Genomic DNA, 21,748 nt, shown 5'->3' with positions numbered 1-21,748 from the left:
GGCTATGAGTTACTAGTTCTTCATACAAATCTATTGTTTCAACGTCCTTGAAGTGTCCAGACTTACTGTATTTTGTCTTCACATAGCAGAAAAACATACATAGACATGTCAAGATTAATATACAGTTTATCAGGAGATGGTTTTCATCATTGAGTTCTCAAAGTTATAAATCAGATGATGAGTATAATAGATATGTGTCCATGATTATGTATTTTTCTGCTGGTGAATGTACACTGTATAAGTTAAGATCATGTATGTATTTCAACTACTGTAATTCACCTTTTGTAACCAAGAGTGCAAAGCTGTCATACCAACAGTTTCGTTGTGCATCAGGTGTGTATAGTTGTTTTTTGGATTGAAAGGAACTACAACTGTAACTCGTAATCAGAGATAGCCAAATAAATTGAAATCAATCAATGAAATTTCAAGGATGTCATTTGTTTGATGACTTTATGAGAGGGAAAAGGAGAGAGAGAGAGAGAAAGACTTTTAGATAACTGTGTACATTTTAGTTTTGGGTTAGCCCCCCCCCCCCCCCCCCCACACACACACACTTTTTTTTTTGCACCATAGAAAGAAATTCATATTGAAGGTGTCACCATACTTTGGGTCCCCCTTTTTTTTACCCTGGAAGTTCGTAAGTGGCACTAGAAAGAAATAGCTAGAAACCTTGAAGTGTGAGCACGGTAAGGCTTTGTTTTTGCGCTGAAGACCTCTTTTTATTTATTTATTTATATATTTATTTTTTATTTTTTATTTTTTTGCTTGTTAGCTGAAGAAACCCGGAACTGGAATTTTCTCTTTTTTTTTTTTTGCTTTTTTTTTGCTTTGTAGCTCATGAAACCCGGAAGTGCCCCCTCCCCCCCCCCCCCCCCCCCCCCCACACACACACTTTTGAAAACGTGGCGCCGGCTGTGAATGGTATATGACGTATCGAGTATGATGTCAATGCACACCTCAACATCATGTTCGCTAGTATTCCTTGAAAAATCAGTAAACTAGACGAATAAAATGGTGGAGGATTCATAAAAATCAGATCCAAAATAAAGTAAAGAAATATAAAGTTATGTAGATTTTTTTTTCCCAACTACAAATTGTAATATCAGCTTTCAGCTTTTTTTCCCTTCATTACGATGGATGTTACACTGTCAATTATTTTTTATTTCCATTGACAATGAATTGTACATGTACTGGGCCACATCGTCTTTTGATTAGTTTCATCCTTTCTCTCTCTTTTTTTTTTTTTGGGGGGGGGGGGTTGGGCAGATCTTTCTGTTAATGAGACCATATGACTTGTAAACTTCACTCTTGAATTCAACCTCAACTTCCACAAGGCATAAAATGTCAATATCTTCAACTTTGTCTTTAGATCAGCTATAGTAGGCTACTAGTAATCATATCATGACCACACTTGTTTATTTCTCAGTTTATCGTGTTTACTAGAATAACCTAAACATGTAAAATCTATGTGTTAACCTGAAATGATAATTATACGTTTTACGTGTCATATTACTTATGTGACCAATAACAGAAAGATCGATAGTACATGTGTAAAAAGTATTGAACGCAATGTGTCTTTGTGTGATTGGTCAGTTAGTTTTCAAGATGGCGGCGCCCATGAGCACCAGTCGTGTATTCATTCTTTGTCGGCCGTCGACGTACGACCGTGTAAATGCTGGGACGCAAACTGGGATTCATGGTTTCCATCTCTTCTTTGTAGGCAGGTAAGGCGAGGATGGACTTTCTTATTATCATAGTAGCCTCTCATACATTGGATTTATAATCCACGTCTCACTTCTTTGCTATCTCGTAGGTATAAGATGTGATTTAAGTCGCAGGAAATGACACCACAGTCGAAGATGTTCGTGAAAGGAACAGGTCTACTGACCGGAGCGACCGGCGCCGTCGCATCGCGGGTGGGCGGGCCTGGCCTGGCTAGCGTGCCTGTCTGGCTGAGCTCGAGCCCGATCGCGGCGGTGGGTTGGCCTTGTAAGTTGTAACAATGGTTACTACAGCACAGGGCCTACAGCTACACTTGCGTGGTAAAGTTTAGAGTTATGGAGATGTATCGTATATGGGCAAGTAGATGGGTTTACAGTCTTTAGAAATGTGAGATAATAAAATGCAATGAGCATCTCTCCAAACTGTCATAATTATTTTCATGATTTTATTTTGTATCTTAAGTCTTATGTTTGTTTTTTTGTTGTTGTTGTTGTTGTATGTTCTGGCTTTTTTGCTTTGACTTTGGGGTTTCTGACAATCAATGGGTCTAATTTTTAAATGTTGGCTGTCTATACTACAGTATAGATACCGGTAACAATAATAGCAGCAGCAACAACATGACAAACAAACATCACTTAAACAGGTGAAAGGTTTCAGACTTCCTAAAACATGCATTAATAATTGAGAGAATGGCTGGATTGATCTAGTAGAGAGTAGAGCTAGAGTAAAACAAGTTCATGAAAAAAAAAATGCATAAATTTTATTTATTACTTTTAGCCCGACCAGACACACTTGTGAACAGCGACAGGGCTGTACGTGTATGGTTAAAATTTATATCTACAAACTATGTGCCCTCTGGTTATATGAGTGTGGTATTCACGTGGTTTGAACTGAGAATGAGATACTGTCTACAGTGAACAGTGAATGTGACTTTTAATAATGACAAATGCCATGATCAAGTAAAGAAAAAAAATTAATAAATAATCATTGGAAATGGAAATACACATGCGCATGCACACGCAAACACACACACACACACACACAAGGCAGCTCTTGTGAAATAAAAAGAAAAAATGGATTAGCATGAATGCTGGGAAGGAGTTACAGGAAGAGACTGAGGAGGACAGGAAAAGGGTGTGAAGGAAGAGGAGTTGAAGGGTCAAAACAACACACTTGAGGCTCGAGATGCATGGGTTCATTGAGGAAAATGATTTTATTAAAAGACGATCAACGATTATGACAGAAGAAAGGGACTTGAAATTTGAGGGCTGGCAAGTCAGTATACCACTCCAGTATGATAACTCATACTGCAGTACCAGGTATAGGAATTTCTGAAAACTTAGTTAAGCTTCTTTTTGTACTCTTATCAAGGGAATTCCAAAACTTAGGGCCCGAAAAAGGAAATGTAGATTTGGCAAAATCATCAAAAGCAAGTGAAATTCATTGGATTGCTGGGTAGGATATGAATGGACAGTTGTTTTTTTTTTTTTTTTTTTTTTTTTTAATTGCTTGTTCGTTTGTTATGCCCAGAATGAGGGCATCAGCCATCACACAGCATATTACCACCCGGTGAAGTGTGGACAAACAACATTCTACAACACATTGGCAATTTTTTTTTTTTTTTTTTTTAACTGTGCAACCAGGAGAGTCTTAGGGATTGCAGGATTACATAACAATGACTCTTGTAAGGGGATGAAATTCTTGCCTTATGATTGTTTCTCTGGATTTTGTTCTCATGTTTGGACATAAATGAGGGACAATGAATTTGTTGCAGCCAATTGTCAATATGAGTAATCAAGCGGAGTGCTGTTCCAAACAAACAGCGAAAAGAAGTCAAATCATTGATACATTGTCTTAAATTTCTTTGCACCTCAGCAATGTTCCTGATAAAGTGTTTCCTGATGTCCAGTGATGATGGGTTGAGTGCTGCTGGCCCATCACCTATATTCTGAAACCTGATGAGTTGTAGACGTCACCTGATGGGTCGTTGAGACTGATAAAATGCTTTAAAGTTACGAAATTCCAGTATGTAATCCAAAATATGAAAAATTTAAATGACGTCATCAAATATTTGCATATATTCGAAAGTATTTCATTTATCCTTGACTAATTTTCACTCAAATTTCAGTATGTTCTAGCTTACAGTATTGTCTGTCAAAGTTTTAATTACAGTTTTTGAAAATTATGACATCATCACTGTGAAAAAATCAATTACATTTGAAATGAAATTTAATCATAAATGCCAAATTTGACCATTTTACACGTTATCTCTATGGGAGTCCAGTTTTTTTTCGAATTGAAAATTGACATGACTTAATCCAATGAGCAGTAGGTTATTAATCCTTGTACAGTTTTCTCCCAGCTTTTAATATGTTATAGCTGACACTATATGCTATTGGCAGTGTGCTTTCCATTTTTTGATTATATGTCGGGATCATGTCTAAAAATTTAGTTGAAATTGATTCTTCGGCTTCAATTGAACAAGCTGTTGGGCAAATCGTATCCTATAGCTGGTATAGCTTGAGAATGAGAGGCGCTGTCATGATCACCTCCATATTTTCTACACTCGTAGACTATATTAGCATTATTTTATAAAATAACAATTTTTCGATCAGAAGCCATCTTGGATATGTAAATTAGGGTCAAAGTAAAAAATACTTTAGTCTAAAGATATTAAATCATACCAAGGCAAGGGTATTTAATGTCATTTTGAAATTATAAAAGCTATCTAATACTTCTGACAGCTGAACAACCACATTTTCCATGTGTGAGGGTAATAACAATGTGCATAAATGAAGTTGTCATGTGAATTCCTTTTATCGCTGTACAGGTTTCTGGAAGTTGAGTGGGAGCTGAGCACAGAGGTTTGCCGATCAACTGGGCAAGGACAGTTTTGCAATTTTGCATACATTGATGACATAACCAGACAATTCAGAAGAATTCTCTCTGCTGTTTGAGTGGAGGACACTGAAAAGTGCTAATAACCATTTTTCAAATAAAGATGGAGGTGAGGTTGAAATTGAGCTGGACGACAATTACATTGGTGGTGCTGGAGCTGTTCCTTTTCTTGTCCTTATGTAATGGAGGCAAGAAGGAGAATGAACTCGTGAAGAAAAAGTGTGACACTTGCCGATCCCTGACGAAGAGTTTCAAAGAGGTATGTATCTAGGAATATTACAGTGTACAGTGTGTGTGCAACAACTGATTGAGGCACCACTGTCATGTCAGATCGTTGAAACATCCATGCATATTATCAAGTCACTAATTGTTTTTTTGTGTGTGTGTTCTTGTGTGTATCTATTCACTCAGTTGCCTGTCTTAAGTATATTTTGTGGTACCATTTAGTAGAGATTCAACAAGAGTACTTCATATCAATTTATACTTTGTCTACTGTGTTTCCATACATATCAGGGCAGGAAAGATAATCATTTCTATGCTTGATACTGTAGTGACATTTGCATGCCATGGATGAATGGAACACTATGTTGTACATTCTTGCAGTGTGTAGACACCTCTGCAAGAAATCGTAGCATTGTCACTTGAATCCAATGTTTCTTACAACTCCTTTCTACCATATTCTTCTAACTGCTTCACTAAGTAGAATTTGGAGAAAAAGGAATATGTGTTGCTCAGTGTTGCACCTTCAAGAAGATTTAAAATTAATTACTGGTGTTTATTGATTCCTTGCTGATTCATGCCTCATGGTTGTTGACGATTTGTGTTTGACTCAGGGTATGGAGAGAACATCACGCTATTCATATGAAGGTGGGGACGCAGACTGGGAGGAAAAAAAGCTTGGAAGTTATGCTACAAGGTCAGTCTCACAGATGTCGTAGATGATTGCTGTAATGATCAATGCTGATGATGATGATAATAATGACGATTATGAATATGATGATGGTGATGATAATGATGATGGTGGTGGTGATGATGATGATAATGATAATGGTTGTGGTGATGATAAGGAGGTGGACAAAGGATGAAGATGATGGTGACTATGATAATGATGATAATGATGATAACTTTGGTAATGATGATGATGATGATTATGATGATGATGGTTATAATGATGATGATGATAATGATGATGGTGATGATGATGATGATTATGATGATGGTGGTGGTGATGGTGGTGATGATGAGGAGGAGGAGGATGAGGATGATGATGATTGTGGTGATGATGACATAGACACTGATGTCATATAATAATCTATGATCCTGAGGAAACTCACTATAACTGTGTCTCTCCTGGCTTACCATGCTTTCTGTGTGGCAGTAGCAAGCAAAGAGGGATTCTTATTGCAACTTTCACTGCATATTTTCATGACAATACACCTATAAACAGTAAGATGTACTTCTCTTTTAGTATGACTTTGAATACTGTTGACAAGCATGAAAAAAAAATCACATGTTGCCATAAAAAGCTGTTATATGTCCATTGTGCTTACAAAAACTTCTCTATTGTCTTTCTTTACAGTGAAATGAGATTCATAGAGGTGACTGAGGGACTTTGTGAAAATAAAGAACACGATGTAAGTAAAAAAAAAGTGTCTCATGCTACTCTTTCTTTGTACAGAAATGAATTGAACAAGGCCAGTGTGTCCTGACCTTTGTAATTCCCAGTGAATAGGTGATGTCCACCCTAGACAGCGCTCCAGTGATTTTGTTATTTCTTGTCATCAAATACTTGATCATGAGATGTTTCATAATGATTGTTTTAATGGAGTATATTTCTTTTTCAGACAAAGTCACTTTCAGTTGTAGAACCTTGCTAATCAATCAAAAGTTTGTTGCTCTCATGCTAAATTAGTCTTTGATGCTGATGTTCAGAAGTGCTGTGAAGACGCCTATCAGAAACCATTTTTATTGGCCCTAGGATGTTGTGATGACTCATGTATAATTTGACATTTAACCCGTTGAGGACAGACTGATTTTGCCACAACACGCATTTCCAATAGACACCTGCCCAAGTATACTTGGTACTCATCCTCAATGGGTTAAAAATTGTATTCAACTTTAAGCATAGTGTAGTATTCTAAATGCTTGTACTACTGTAGACATAATTAGCACTTCAAGATGCATCATGTGGTACGTAATTTTTTGATAGATTAAGATGGCAAAGATGATGATAATATATATCATTCCCATCAGTAGTAGAAACAAAAACATTTATAGAATCAATTTTATTCTAAGAGCTTCTGTTTCATTGAGATTGTATTTGTGAAATAAACTGCTCACATTATATTTACAGTGTCACAACTTGCTAGAAACCCAAGAGGAACTGATAGAAACATGGTGGAAGGAGTACCAAGAAGAATACCCTGATATGTTCCAATGGTTCTGCATTGATAATTATAAAGGTAACGTGAGGCATGGAGTTTCCTCTTGTGGCAGGGGAAATTTCTGAATAATATGTTAGATCAATACATTATACAAATGATGCACAGGATAGAGTGCGTTAGTGGAGGCGTAGCGCACTTGAGGGTATTTACAATTGTGAAACATGCACGAGGCGAAGCCGAGTGCATGTTGCACTACATTGTAAATACTCGAGAGTGAGCTGCATCTCCACTAACGCCACAAAATAATCCTGTGCATCATTTGTTTTATAAAATGAGTCGAAAACTAACAGCATTTTTCACGTACCTTTGTGGGTCCATACCAGTCAGCTACATGTAGCACTCGCTCGAGAGAGTCAAGCATGACGCAAATCTCTCGTTTGAAGAGGCTACGCCCCCGTAAATAATGCCAGTGTATATCTTGGCAATCAATGACTTAAAAACCAAAGTATATAAAACACCTGTTTTTGACCCTGGCCTAATCTAAGCATCAGTCATCGCCACAGCGCTGGGGGGGGGGGGGGGGGGGGGGGAGGAGGAGGAGGAGATTGTTTTGGTTTTATCATGGGCTATGTAGCTCCATGGTGTGTGTGTGTGTCGACAAACTTCTACAATGCTCTCCTTCTTATTCCTGTATTTTCGTTATTTATGGGTCAATTTTTTTCGTTCATAATGTAAAATGGATGACCATAGAATTTCTCAATAGAATATAAAATTGAAAACTTTAGAAAGGATAGAGAAAATTGAGTTCACTTTGAATGGTCTGCCACAGGCAGATATCCTTATCATGCTCTTACGTAATACCTTAGCTGCTGGAGTCATTAAACCCTGGCTTGGCCTCCAGGTTTGTCACGCCTGAGCAGAAAGTTAATTTGCAATGGACAAATACTTCGACTCTCAACTCCCAAACGAAAAATCTTTAGCGAGGTATAGCACCCCATCAGCTTCGTGGAAGTGGGGTCTCGTCTCAAACGAGGGATTGACGGCATGCACGTCGCACTCGGAAATCCCGCACATATAAGTACTGTACGTATAAGAGTACTGTATACGTACGCCACATAATGTTATGCACACAAGAAAGGCCGGCCGGCGGCAGCCCGAACTAGAAGTTGTTTACAGGATTGACAGCGCGTATAGTAGGGCGCGACGCACTTGTAACAACTGATTGAGTGCGCACTGGTACTGCAGTGCAATGGTACTAAAGTAAACAACGCCCACGTGACTCATTTCAGCGCTTCCTATTGGCTACATTCTTGAACCCATTTTATAAAGATAGATATTGCACAGCCTGTAACTCTTCAAAAATTACAAAATATTTAAATGTTTTGCTGATTTTATTCCCTGAGCATAATCGATGCTTAGGCTTGCGCTGAACAACAAAGTGAACACTGTACCAGTTACAGCATTGTTTGTGCCTATCTGATTGGTGTCGTATTCTTACTTGAATCTGTCAAAATGTGTTCTGGTGTTCTACTGAAGCCAAACTTTTCAACTTAATGAAATGCGAAAACATGTCAAATTCTTCTTTCTTGGCCTAGCACTAATATTAATTACTCAAAAAGTCTTTTGTCTTTATTTGTTTTGTTTTGTTTTATAGTACCATGTATTAAAGTCTTGATTAAATTGCTATCCAATTTGGCAATGAATACTTGCTTCCAAGCTTCCCCCTGAGGATTGGAGTAATTTCCAAATCACCCTTTGTGGGGGACTTGTGCTTGTAAATATTTTTTTGTACATTATCAACATAATAAATGAAGAGAGATTCTTTCAAGCTGCAAGTAGCATGTTTAGACACTCTCATTATACTATGCGGATGCTGTTGTGGCCTTTATAGTTTGTGCTTCTCATGTAAAAGCTTTAAATAGTGGCACAACTTCTTGCAGATCACATTTTCTATTGAAGAAACTGATTCATGAAAGACAACACTTTTGATAATGAGAAAATCCATCAGGGTTTCCCCTTAGTTCCTTGTGCAAAGACACTTCATGCAATATAAAGGAAAAGCACAAGAAACAGAACCGACTATTTTATGCTTTATCAAAGACTCCATGAGTATCATCAGGACATTTGTGAACATTCTAAACATTCAAACTATGTTTCTGTTGTGTTAATATCTTTATGTTACCATGTCAATATGACTTTGCTGATTTCTCTAACAGTCTGCTGTCAGGAGAACAGATTTGGACCAGAATGTGAAGGTAAATATTAGTTTTCTTGTACTTTGCTATTTTCTAGAAATCTGAAAATTCATTGAATTCATAATTCACAATTCAATTTTTTCCTATTAATTCTTAATTGATCAAGATTTATATTTAAATGGCAATCCACAGTCCTTTGATTAAAAGTGATGAAATGTCTGTCTTAATGCTCAAAATGTTTACATTCAGGATCAGTTAGATAAACAGGAGTGATACAGAGTGCAAAGAAAATAGAATGTTACATGAAAGCCCTGAAAAATGAATTGTGTAAATTGGACCTACTCTCCTCAGAGAAAATTATTTTCATACAGCAATTTATCGAAATCAACATGTATTTAATTTTTACCCATTTTTCTTATTGGGTCATTTAATTGAGATCAATTTTATACTCAGAATTATGACATTATTACTGAGATTATTAGCATTGATTTTGAGTCCATTTTCACCCATGCACAGAGTGTCCATATGGTTTGGAAAGACCCTGTAAAGGCAATGGCAAATGCATGGTAAGTCAAGCTAGTGATACTCTTGAGAAAGATGCCATGCATATGTTCTCAATGATACATGTATCCTCTTACTCAAATTATATCAGAATAAACTGATTGCCCAATTGTACAATGTATGTTGATGAATCTTCATAGAAATTTGCAAAGTGTTGTTAGAGTTGTTATTTATAGTGTTCACTATGACAGGTGTCAAAGTGCTTGTGTTTCAGCAAATGCAAAAATAAAAATCTGACTAATGTTGTCAGAGATTATGAAGCTTCATGTGTCCACTATGTCCTAATGAGGTATTAGAGGCATTTTCCTACAATTGCCATAGATTCCTGCAGATTTTTTATGATATCTTGATCATTTGCACAATTTCCTCCTTACATCATGGATGATTATTGTGCTGTCTTATATACATCTTACATGTATGGAGTCTCAGTGTATCCCATTTTACATATGTAACATGCTTTCTACAACTTATCAAGATATTATTCCTGTGTGTTATAGATCTGACTATGGTCAAAGCATAGGGTTAGAGTGGTCATGTATTTCTTCGAAAGTATTCCCCCATGACTTAATTTGAGGGACTATATGGTTTTGTTGTTTTCAAGATTTTATTTGTGATAGTTGTCAAGAGGTTTAAAGAACATCTGTGGAACATCAAAAAACTGGGCAGAACTAGATTTTGTGGTATTGTTTTGATTGTACAAAGGAAGAAATTCATCCTAGTGTCAGTATGCAGAGTATTGCATTTTAGAGGTACATATATTTTGTTATGGTAGTATTTTACATCACTTTGTCTGCGTTAAATGCCCAGGGTGCAGGCACAAGAGCGGGAACAGGGAAGTGTAAATGCAATGCTGGCTACAAGGGTGACCTATGTGACATATGCAAAGATGGCTACTATGAGGTGATGAAGAATGAAATGCACACAGCTTGTAAAGGTAAAACATTGCCAGATTTCTGTCTGCTTTGAAAAGTTACCTTCTTCATAGCGACATTTCTAGTTGTAATATGCTGTGTGAGTGTTTTCATACTGCTGTATAAATGCAACAATACAATTGTTACTGATCACATTCAGTGGCATATCTATTTGAATATCACAAGCATCTGCAAAAAAAAAGAAAAAAAGTTGAAAAATGAGGGTATGATAGGAAATGTTGCCAGGGAATTAGCTGATGAGATTCAGTCAGAGAAATATGTCTCTAATGTTGGACAAAGCATTACTCATTAATGTCCTAAAAATGAAGAGTCAATTGGTCACTTTTCATCCAAGAAGATGTCAAAACAATTTGCATACAAGGTTTTCATACTGATTCTTTTAATATCAGTTCAGTTCCAGAAATGGCAAATCTAATTCATCACATTTGAAATTAACTTGAGAGATGCATATAAGTCCATCTCACTTTTAATCATGTTGTTATGTCCTTGGAGGTTGAGATATAGGTTGTTGAAAGTACATGTACTGTATAAATTTTGTGGTTGCCCCCCATCTCTAATCCTAATCCACAGCTTGTCACAAGGCTTGTACAGCTCTATGCACTGGTCCAGGACCTAAGGGGTGTAAAAAGTGCAAGGCTGGCTGGCTCTGGTCTGATGAGGAAGGCTGCCAAGGTAATGTCATTGCTGGTGTTGATGTCATCTTAACATGAATATATTGTAGATATGTGATGTCATCTTAACATATATGAAAATGAAAATGTTGATAGTGATTGCAATTGCATATAATCACTATTTTGTTTTGCATCAGTATGGTTATTGTAATACAAATAAATTTTATTTCATCATTATCATGATATTGATAACAGAAACGCTTATCAGTAGTTGAAGACATACATTGTACATTGTAGTAAAAGTAGTAGAAGTAGTAGTAGTAGTTGTAGTACTAGTTGTAGTAGTAGTAGTAGTAGTAGTAGTAGTAGTAGTAGTAGTGGTAGAAACAGAAATAAAAGAGATAGTACTTATCATATTTCCATGGTTCTTGTTGCCACTGTCATGAGCGTCATGTTTGGATTTGCATTTGTTATAAAAACATTGTCAAATGAATGCTTTAGTCATAAGCAATCAGTGAACATACCCACAAGTTACAATTTGCTCACTAGTGTGAGTATAAGATTGAAATCATCCAATGACAAGCCTCCTCATCGATCATGTGACAGATGTGGATGAGTGTAAGGCGGAGGAGCAGCCGTGCGAGCCTGAGGAATTCTGCGAGAACACCCAGGGTTCCTTCAAGTGTGTGGTGTGTGACAAGGCCTGTGACCAGTGCCTCGGCGAGGGCAGCGATCACTGTGTGAAGTGTAAGTCTGGATACGCCATGGACGACGACAGACAGTGTCTCGGTAAGCTGATTGAAACACTCCTCCGTGATTGGTTTTGAATAATTTTTCTGAGCTATATGGCACTGTCCTATAAGACTTTTATCGAAATATTAAAGCTCCTGCTGAGTGTTTATATTGGGTATAAGGAGGCTTTGGGATGGATGATGCCATCCCATAATGCCTTGTCAAAGTAATTAGCAAGACACAATCAGGAAGAGATGTACCATGGTAATGATTTCATGTCTTTTTAGCCATTCCACTAATGTGCAAAGTTTTCATCTGATTTACTCAAGTTTTCACTCACATGCAGGTTTTGCTTGCTTCCCTCTAACACAACTTCCTTTATATAGCGATAATTTTTCTGTGCAAGCACGAGATGAAATGAGAGCAGAATATGCCTCCTTCGAAGCATGACGTTATGTCTTTTTATCTACCTGTGTCTTGAAACTTGATCTTTTCCCTAAGAAAAGGAAAGATCACTAGTTCAAACTTGAAAACTGATGCCAGTACCAGAGCTGATGAGTAGGAAACTTAGCTATAGCGGAGACTCTTTCCACAGTCAAATGTTAATTCTTTTAAACAAAAAAAGTGCAACATCAATACTCTGATAACAGAGATGCCAAGGTGTGAAAAAAACAACAACTTCTGTACAGTTGTGAAGTGATTTGTGTGGTCTAGAGGCACAGAAACACAATTTACCCATGAGGACTGTGTTCACATTACACACTGGTCTGTGTCCACACTGTAGACATCAACGAGTGTGATAAGGAAGACGCCTGCAAGATTGAGCACATGACGTGCCACAATGTTCCTGGGAGCTTCTACTGCGACTGCGAGGACGGATACGAGAGGGTCGGAAATGAGTGTATGGACCGAGAGACATGTGAGTAGAAAATAGGCAACTTCTTCTTCCTTCGTATGAGACGGCTATGCAGTATAACCAAGCCGCTGCAGCCAGCTCACTGTGTCAAGGTTGGGGTTGTCAAGATCCAGGTTGGTGGATGGGGCAAGGGTGGGGCACTCGTTGATGATGTGGTGGGCTGTCTGTTGTGGGGCTCCGCACAGGCAGGCTGGGGAAGTACGCAGGCCCCAACGGTGCATGTTGGCCTTGAACCGACCCACTCCTGAACGTAGCCAGTTCGGTGTAACCCAATCTTTGCAGGGTAGGTGTGTGCCCGGTGGTAGGCTGGTGTTCAGGGTGTTTGAGAGTTGGGCGGGTCGGGGAGTCTGCTGCCAGCTGGTTCTCCATGCCTGGAGGGTGTTGAATTTTGAGCCACCGAGGGTAAAGAAGGAAAGATGATTACGTATCATCATGGTTTGATGATAGGCAATCATCAAACCTTACTTGCCTTCAGGGGCCCTTTGTATAAAAGTTACTATTATGGTAACTTTGCCATCTAATGGTAACTTCCGTGAAATTCTTGATTTTGATTGGCTGTTGAGTATTGTTGCCATGGTAGTTACCATTGGATGGCAAAGTTACCACAATAGTAACTTTTATGCAATGGGCCCCAGGTCAGACAGTGTATGATATTGGAGTGGACATTTATTAGATTATATGCATTGTTTGATTTGGATATTGCTCCCTCCTGTAAAGAAACACACAATTTTTATAACAAATTGACATAAAGATGTGTAAGTACTTTGTGCGTGTGTTTTTTTAAGGGGGGGGGCACATTCCCATTTATAGAACTTAGATTTGAAATGTCTTTTTAACTAAAGATATGCAATGTTAGGTTAAGAAACAAAAGTATGACAACCTGTCATTGAGATGTTTATAGGGATGTATGAGTCTCCAGTTGTTTCCCACTTTTAAGATGATATTTTCAGAATTTGTTATAATTTTTAAACCAGTGTAGTAATCAGAAAGCTGAGCATTGTTCGTGGACTAGTGGTAAACTATGCATGGCATATTACACACACACTTACAAAAAAAAATGGGAAAATGCAAAAAGATCAGTGAAAAGAATGCTTCGCCGACACTACAGTGTATGTCAGCCTTTGGAGCAAAACTATGAAAGAGAATATATACTATGTAAAAAGCTCAGTGAAAATAATGTTTTGCATGCACTTTGTCATGTCCTCAATGCAAAACTATAAGAGAGAATACATTCTTCCGTATCTTTCACTTGAGAGGACAATATTGTTGGGAATATCCTATGTTTCTTATCATTAAGATGTGCTTAGAATTTGATCTCGCTTGTCTTCCATTTGATTATTTCTGTTCCCTTTTCTGCTTTTACCACAGTTGAAGGTAAGACAAAAGGACAGGGAGGTTTCCAACTTGAACCAAAACTTGGTCTCAAAGGAGAGATCCTGCTCTATCTCCTCTACTTCTTCATTTTCATTGGGACAGTTCTCGCCTCAAGAGGGAGCCCCATAATGGCCATCTTATTTGGACTGGGTCTCGGTAGCTGGTACATTTCAAGATTTTTTGTCAAGAATGAGGGCACGTGACAGAGATGGAATGCTTCTTTCTTCAAGGATTGTTTGTTTTTTAGAGGGTCATTTGTATTCATACTGTGTATGCTTAAGAAATATTGTGAAACAGTATGTTGATCTTGAGACTGCAGTACTTCACATTATTTCGAATACATGTATAAAGTGGGCAATTATCCATTATATACATGTAACAGCATCTCCTGCTTTTGTGATTTTGTTGTAGATGGATCTATGTCTGTTGGTGGGTATACTTTGCAATATGTTGAGAAACCCGCGTTCAGCAATAAGCTTAGTAATATGCTTACCAAATTATGTTTCAAAAGGTCAGGATTTCTCTCGTGCCAGTATTTTGAATATGTGCAAATCATTACGGAGTATGATTGAGCTACACATAAGATGCCTAGTATGTACCATAGTGTTTTGTTCAAAAAATCGGTTTGCATATGATAGCCCCCAGTATTGCTTCTATGTAATGCAGGATATGATACATCCACAGCTCTTGTCGTACAGAGGGCATTGACATTTTTTGAATTGTGATTCAAAAGTGTAAATTCTGATCACTGTACAGTGGACAATCTAGAAGATATTGCTATGCCCATATTTGTTCAAAGCTCATTCAAATCGGACAAACTCGCAACTTATCTCGCTGATTCTTGGTGCAGTTTGCAGTTACTAACTGGGTATGTCACACATGTAATACAGTTGACCTTGCTTACTTCAACCTCGCATAAGCCGAATAATTGCATTCAGTCAATGCAATTTTAAAGTCCTCGATTCTTTGTATTCTATTGATTTGAATCCCTCAGAAGTCAAATTTTCTCTAAGTCAAAGCTATTTCTTCAGTCCAAATAGATTCTACATAGGGGCAATTCCGCAGTTAGGTGGACATGACATGGATAAAAGAAATGTGCCTCTTTATCTTACTCTTTAATTCAGGTATCAACTAATGCCATGGATGTTCACCAATCACTAAGGTCTTTCAAATTCAGTAGATTTTATTTTTCATATTCATTGATTTTGCGAGATCTAAAACCATCATTTAAAATGTACATGTGGGACTGGGGATGCTGAAATTCACTTAAATGCAAATTACAGTGGGTTGCTTTGAATTTTTTTCCTCAAATTTTTGCTAAAAGGTAAAAGATGAATACATTTAAATACTCCAGAAGTCATGAGACATTTTGTTGATTACAAAAGGGTGAAATGACTTGCGGAATTACTCCGGACAAATGTAACGTTACTAACCGTAACGTTACTAACCAGGCATTTGGGGTCTAGCTAATAAATCATCGGTCGAACTGCTAAAAATATTTGTGTGAACATTTGTCATGACGCAATAATTGAAATTAATGCAACACTTTGTTTTAAGTAACTTGAAATTTTGCACACTTTTTGTTTCAAGACATTGATTTTTTTGTCATGTCCTTTTTTCGTAACGTTACTAACCAGCCCTTTTAGTTGCCATAGCAATTCTAATATTTATTGGATTGTACTCATTCTTTTCTATATCATAGACCTAGGAAGGATGAACATGTTTTAAAATGATTTTGACTTGAAATGAATAAATGGTGATTTAGTAGTAAAAATAAATATCTAAATTTCTTTAAATGTAACGTTACTAACCGCGGAATTGCCCATAGGCAAGGTCGACTATTTAGTCTGGATTTGCATTTCCAGCACACCATCATGCAGGGGTCGCATTTAACTTTTTTTTTGACTAGCCAGGCGGACTAGTTACTTTCAATTTTGACACTGAAGCAATATTTTGGCTAGCCAGACGGACTAGTTACTTCAGAATTTTATGATTTTTAGCTAGTCCGACGCGATTTTGGGTGGCCAATGGCCAGCGGACCATTGCCAATTTCGAACCCTGCATACAACAATACTTTCCCAGTGACATTTTCGTGAAAGAATTTTTAGTGCCGCAGTCCAGCATGGCACAAAATGCTCACGACGACTTCTTCTTAGGATAATCGAATAAGCCGACTGTATTCACACAAGGTGATGAAGCAGAGATCGTCTGGAGGTAGTGAGCATAATGTAGAAATGAAGACAATGCAAAGGCTGTAATCATTCAACCTGTATCTTTCAAAAGTGGAGCTTTATGTCCACATATAATGGTCAAATTACAGCTGTACTCTCAGTGGTATGCAGTATGCTTTAATACAATGATTGGACTTTTAAGTGCTCCTGTGCATGTATGTCTGCACTGATTTATGTAGCATTCTGAAGAATAGAAAAATTCACTGAATTTCTTGATTCATTTGTAAGTGGTTGATGCGGAATCATTATGCCATAAAGATTGAGATCTGTCCATCAGTGGAGCCTCACAGGTGCTATATTTTGACCATAGCCAAGAAGTTTTGTTGACAAAGGTAGAGGAAAGCAGGAGAAGAGATCAATTCAGAAAAGCTGTTGAGGTGAAATGATAGAGTTAAAAGTAAGATGTGTGGAAATGTACTGTGTTTTAATTCTCTCAAACTGACTGCCCTTAACAAAACGAAAAAAAAAAAAAAAATCCAGTACTATGTATTAAAGTTAGCACCATACAGTACCATGCAGCACCATATATGCATCAATAAGAACTTTTCTTTTTTCTAATTGTACTTTACTGCAGGCTGAGCACTGATCAATTATACCATTTGTTGTTGTTGTTCATTTCTTTTCTTTTTTTAGTTTTGATACATGTTCGATCAGTGGTGTATTTTACAAATTCATGATATTCTTGTGACAGTGGTGTCATTATTATAATCATTTGTGTATGTTCAGAATCTGTATCTCTTTTCAATCCACAAATGTTGCCAAATATTAATATTCATATTTGTTCAATCACACACACACAGTTTGCAGCCATTTTGATATGGAATATTTCCCATAGTTGGTTTGGTTGTTACAAATTACCACTTCTTTGCAAGGATGGCAGAGAGCTTTGATGAAATCAAAATCAAATTTTATAAATCTTATTATTTAGACTAGGAATGCATCATTAGGCCTCTACATATCATAAGATGCTAAATTAGGTTCACTGCAACATAAAGCTATATGAATCTTGTTCCATAATGTAAGGTGGCCTTAAAACTTCCAGATCAAGCAGATGTCAGCAGTGAAAATAATAGCACTCATAATGAAAATTGCATAGCTTGATGCTTCACATTGAAAGAAGAAATGTTAGGTCGGAGATGACTTTGAAGGTGTTGTTGTTTCAAAAATAAATCTTTACAAACAGAGAGTGTGTGTAAAATTAGGGCTGATTAGAAATTTGCCACATGGTAGAAAGGCATTTACTTGAAATATGCTCAATGTTTTGCACTATTGTACCTGAAAACTGAGCTGTATATAATTACGCTGTCTTTGTGAGAGTTTCAGGTTCATGGAAGATACTCGGAGTGCAGTATCACAAGCATACATGCCAGTTTTCTGTGATTAATGTACAACTTTTGAACTGCATCATAAACTGCAAGCAAGACTCTTGTCTTCTTGTAAATATTACATGTGTTTCACATCGAATTATTGGTCAATCTCATAAACATTTGTTCTGCTTTCAGTTACTGTTTTTGTGAATGCATAATCTAGCAGTTTAATGTTAACATAAGCTGATTATTGTCTTAGCTGCACAACGACTCTTCTTTCCTCAATTTGACAGATGTATCCTCTTTTCTTTTGTATGATTTGTTTGGATGGTTTTCTAGAATTTCTACTTAAGTTGTGAGTGCATTGTTTGAGATGGGAATTTATATCATATCTCCAAGCTGTAAATCATGACATTGTTAGTGTCTAATGTTTTGATTGCTTTGATTTTATTATTTATTCTTTACTTTATAATTTGATAATAAAGGAGTGATTGCATGTCATATTTATCTGTAGTTACAAATTTTGGCTTAATTCAATTTTGTCAAATATAGTAGTATCACCTGCAGAGTAGAAGGAAATCCATCTGCAAGTGTTGGTGGTTTATGTGTGCATGGTACTAAAAATGAATGAATTTCATGAACTTCATAAGATTATCTGATATCAAGAATCAAGTGTTTATCATATTTCAACACTAGGTGTTGTTCAAGTACTGGCCAATTGATATTGGTACATGTTTTATGCAATACAATATGAGTTGTCTTTTAAATCATCTGAATGATCACAAATTTGTTGTATCTTTTTTTTTTTGGGGGGGGGGGAGGAGGAGTGTTGTTTGCTTTTGGGTTTTTGTTGTTGTTGCTGTTGGGTTTCTTTTTCTTCAGTCTTGTGACAATTAATTCTTGTCTTTGTATTTGCCAGAAACACAAAGAGATGTCATTTTTCCTCATCTGAAATACTATTTTCATCACCTGTAATGTATTTGTCTGGGTCTATTCAGTGATCATTGTGTGTCATCTCAAAAAATAAAGTTAAAAAAGGTGATTGAGTATTGAGACAATGTCAGTCCTTAGGCAACAACAACTGCAAAATTCACAAAGTGACAGCTTTGATAACACATGCACGTGTGTAGAGACACCCTCCACGCTGTTGAGTTACTGTGACAGACAGGTGAGGGAAAGAGATATCTTACAGACTAAATATTGAGGGTCAGGTCAGAGGAAAAGATGATTTTCTTAGGCAAGGAAAGAAGGAATTGAGTTGTGATACATTCTTTGTCACTTGCTTATCCACACTGGTGTGTCTCAAGTTAACATGAATTTTTTCCCTTTTGAACTGTCCCTATTGTAGACAGCGTGTGCTCTTAATATCCTGCCCTCACGTTTATACTGCACAAAGTCTGTTTTTCTCAGCATTTATGTACACTTGCACCTCACCAATCCTGCCAGTTATGTGTGCATCATTTCCAGCCTTGAATTGGAGGATTGCTGGTGGCATATACAATGACTACCCATCTTGCCATCTTAACCTGTTGAGGACGGGCTGATTTTGCTACAACACACATTTCCCATAGACATCTGCCCAAGTATACTCAGGACTTGTCCTCAACGGGTTAACTTCAGTTCATTGGCAAGATTCTGTCTAGAGAGCATGCCTACTGCCTTTTACACACATGAATTGAAGTTATGCCATAGTGATTTTAGAATCCCTATATTCATTGATTACTGTATGTAGTGATGCTGCCACAAGAGACTGTTTAAACTATGTACAGAAACCCTGTGTTGTATGCATATACCATATGTAAACCCTTGTGGACTATCGTCGTGTTATTCTGCATGCTATGTTGTGGGTGCTTCCAAGATTTGACTGTGTCTTCTTATCCAATGGGAATGGTTGCATGCTTTAGCAAGCCCCAATGCTGCCAAAGAAAATATACATTGTATTGTCCAAAAGGGGATTAGCAACTTGCTGAATACTTTGAAGATGTTGCATATTGTCATGAAACAATGAGTGTGTCATATTGTACCAGACACAGATACCCTGTAATGATATGAAGACTTTTGAAGTTCCTATCCTTCATGAAACTGCAATATGTAAAGAAACATGGGAGGCATGGTATCGGTAGGCACATGCATGTGCACATACTGTAAAGCAAGACGTTTTCGCAGGATCAAATTTTGGTGAACTGGAGGCGATGGCCTTTTTGCAACATTAAATTTCACAAACTGCCACTGACATTCAATGCATAGTGTAGACAAGAACTTTTAATTTATGAGAATTTTGCCTCGTGAAATTCAAATGCATGTGAACATTTCTGGTTTTACAGTTTGCTGTTGTTGTTTAATGTCTCACTTTGTGTGAAGCTGTTTCCTTTTTGATCCATCATTCATGATCTAGTATAACCCATTGTTCATCTTTTTTTTTGTGTGCGTTTTTGTTGGGTTTTTTTGAGGGGGGGGGGGAAGGGTGCAAAAGCCGATGAGGCCATATCTTAAGGCCTGAATGAATTTGTTGCCTTCAGATAGTAGAGCATTGTAAATAAAGCACAAAAAGGATTATTATATCATATAAATTGTAAGAAAAGAAAAATGGCACTGAGGTCTTTCTGGCAAAGCTGGTAGAAGTATAACCTGTGACAGCAATTCATCAAGATAATCACTAGCTTGATGCATATGAGGTCGGGGTTAAAGGTCATCCGCTACTCCAAAACTGCAATGTTAACTGCATAAAGTGCTGGTACATTCAGAGAGATTTGATCAGACTTGGTGAAAGGGTAGTATAGTAGAAAAGAATTACAAGAAAGCCCCTCAGTGGTCCAGTATAGAACATAAAATGATTTCCACCCATTTCAGATGGGTGGAAATAGTGAATTTATTTATAATAACTAGATAGCAGGTATGCCCTGTGTATGTCATTTTGATGGTGAGTTTCTTTCACAAGTTTTACTGACATTGCATAATCATTATGATTTGTTTTCTTTGATGTGAATTTATTTGTATTAATGATGTGTTTTGTGTGCTTCTTCTCCCTCTTTCTCTGTGCATGTGTGATTGTCATCCTCGTCTTAAAACACCCCTTCAGCTAACAATGAAACTGACCACTCATCTGAAGAATCTTCAGAGAAATTGGAATCCGCCACTGGTGAGGAGGGGGAGGTTGAGACTTCTGGTACCAGCCGAGGGATAGCCAACGACGAAAGTACTCCTTCAGAGGAATTCTCAGGGAGACATGAAAATGTTGATGACGAATCAGATAAAATTTTGCAAAATGGTGATGATGATCGAGAAAAAGGGCATGAGATTCCAAGTTCTCTTGATGATTTGCAGGATGTTTTACCTCAAGGTTTAGAAAACCCAACTCATTCAGATGCATTTGCAGACATGGAATCACAACAATTAACAGAAAAGATTGGGAAAGAGGGTAATTTACAAACATCACAAACTGCAGATTCACATGTAGAATTGTGATGATTTTAGTGGTCATAATATTTATATTATTCTTTCAGAGTTTTTAATAATGGGGGGGGGGGGGGGCGGTTGTTGTTTTGTCCAAGTCTGTATTGTTTCGTCAGTGAGGAGTCAGATTTTGTGCATTTTTTTTTTCACAATATGTGTTTCTGTGCCTTCTAAACTATGTGTTTCTGTTTAGATGTGGGTGTATTCAGTTTTGTAAGGGAAGTTTCCCTACATACACATGTTCATGCAGCATATACAGACAGATTATGGAAAATCTCAGTGGCAGTTTGAGCTATGAAGGTGATCTGTTCGAGAGATATCAATTTTCACAGTTTTTGGTAATTCTACATGATGCCCTCTCACGATGGATACTATAGAACAATTTAGTTCGTCTGTTGAGAATGAGAAGGGCGTTAAGTTGTCTCGAACACT

General features: G+C 37.2%; 1 protein-coding gene across 1 annotated transcript; it reads left to right on the top strand.

The window, feature by feature from the left end:
* The first annotated feature begins 1,665 nt into the window (after positions 1–1,665).
* Positions 1,666–21,328, top strand: LOC139742207 (protein disulfide isomerase Creld2-like). Its single transcript, XM_071652782.1, has 13 exons — positions 1,666–1,724; positions 4,553–4,879; positions 5,454–5,536; positions 6,200–6,254; positions 6,974–7,082; positions 9,221–9,259; positions 9,716–9,765; positions 10,568–10,694; positions 11,263–11,364; positions 11,910–12,092; positions 12,820–12,954; positions 14,320–14,325; positions 20,943–21,328. The coding sequence occupies exons 2-13, from the start codon at positions 4,724–4,726 to the stop codon at positions 21,326–21,328; spliced, it is 1,431 nt and encodes a 476-aa protein (XP_071508883.1). The 5' UTR covers positions 1,666–1,724; positions 4,553–4,723.
* Positions 21,329–21,748: the final 420 nt, after the last annotated feature.

Source organism: Diadema antillarum, unplaced genomic scaffold (genome assembly GCF_040938485.1).
Source record: "Diadema antillarum isolate AM-2024a unplaced genomic scaffold, OU_Dant_1.0 seq00000985_RagTag, whole genome shotgun sequence".
NCBI lineage: Eukaryota > Metazoa > Echinodermata > Echinoidea > Diadematoida > Diadematidae > Diadema > Diadema antillarum.
This window is presented reverse-complemented; position numbering and strand designations above follow the sequence as displayed.

What these genes read in the sequence shown, in the direction of transcription:
- LOC139742207 (XM_071652782.1), top strand. Translation starts at nt 4,724, where the DNA reads ATGGAGGTGAGGTTGAAATTGAGCTGGACGACAATTACATTGGTGGTG. An exon ending in CTTGGAAGTTATGCTACAAG is followed by an intron (nt 5,537 to 6,199) that starts GTCAGTCTCACA and finishes CTTTCTTTACAG; the next exon opens with TGAAATGAGATTCATAGAGG. An exon ending in ATTTGGACCAGAATGTGAAG is followed by an intron (nt 9,260 to 9,715) that starts GTAAATATTAGT and finishes ACCCATGCACAG; the next exon opens with AGTGTCCATATGGTTTGGAA.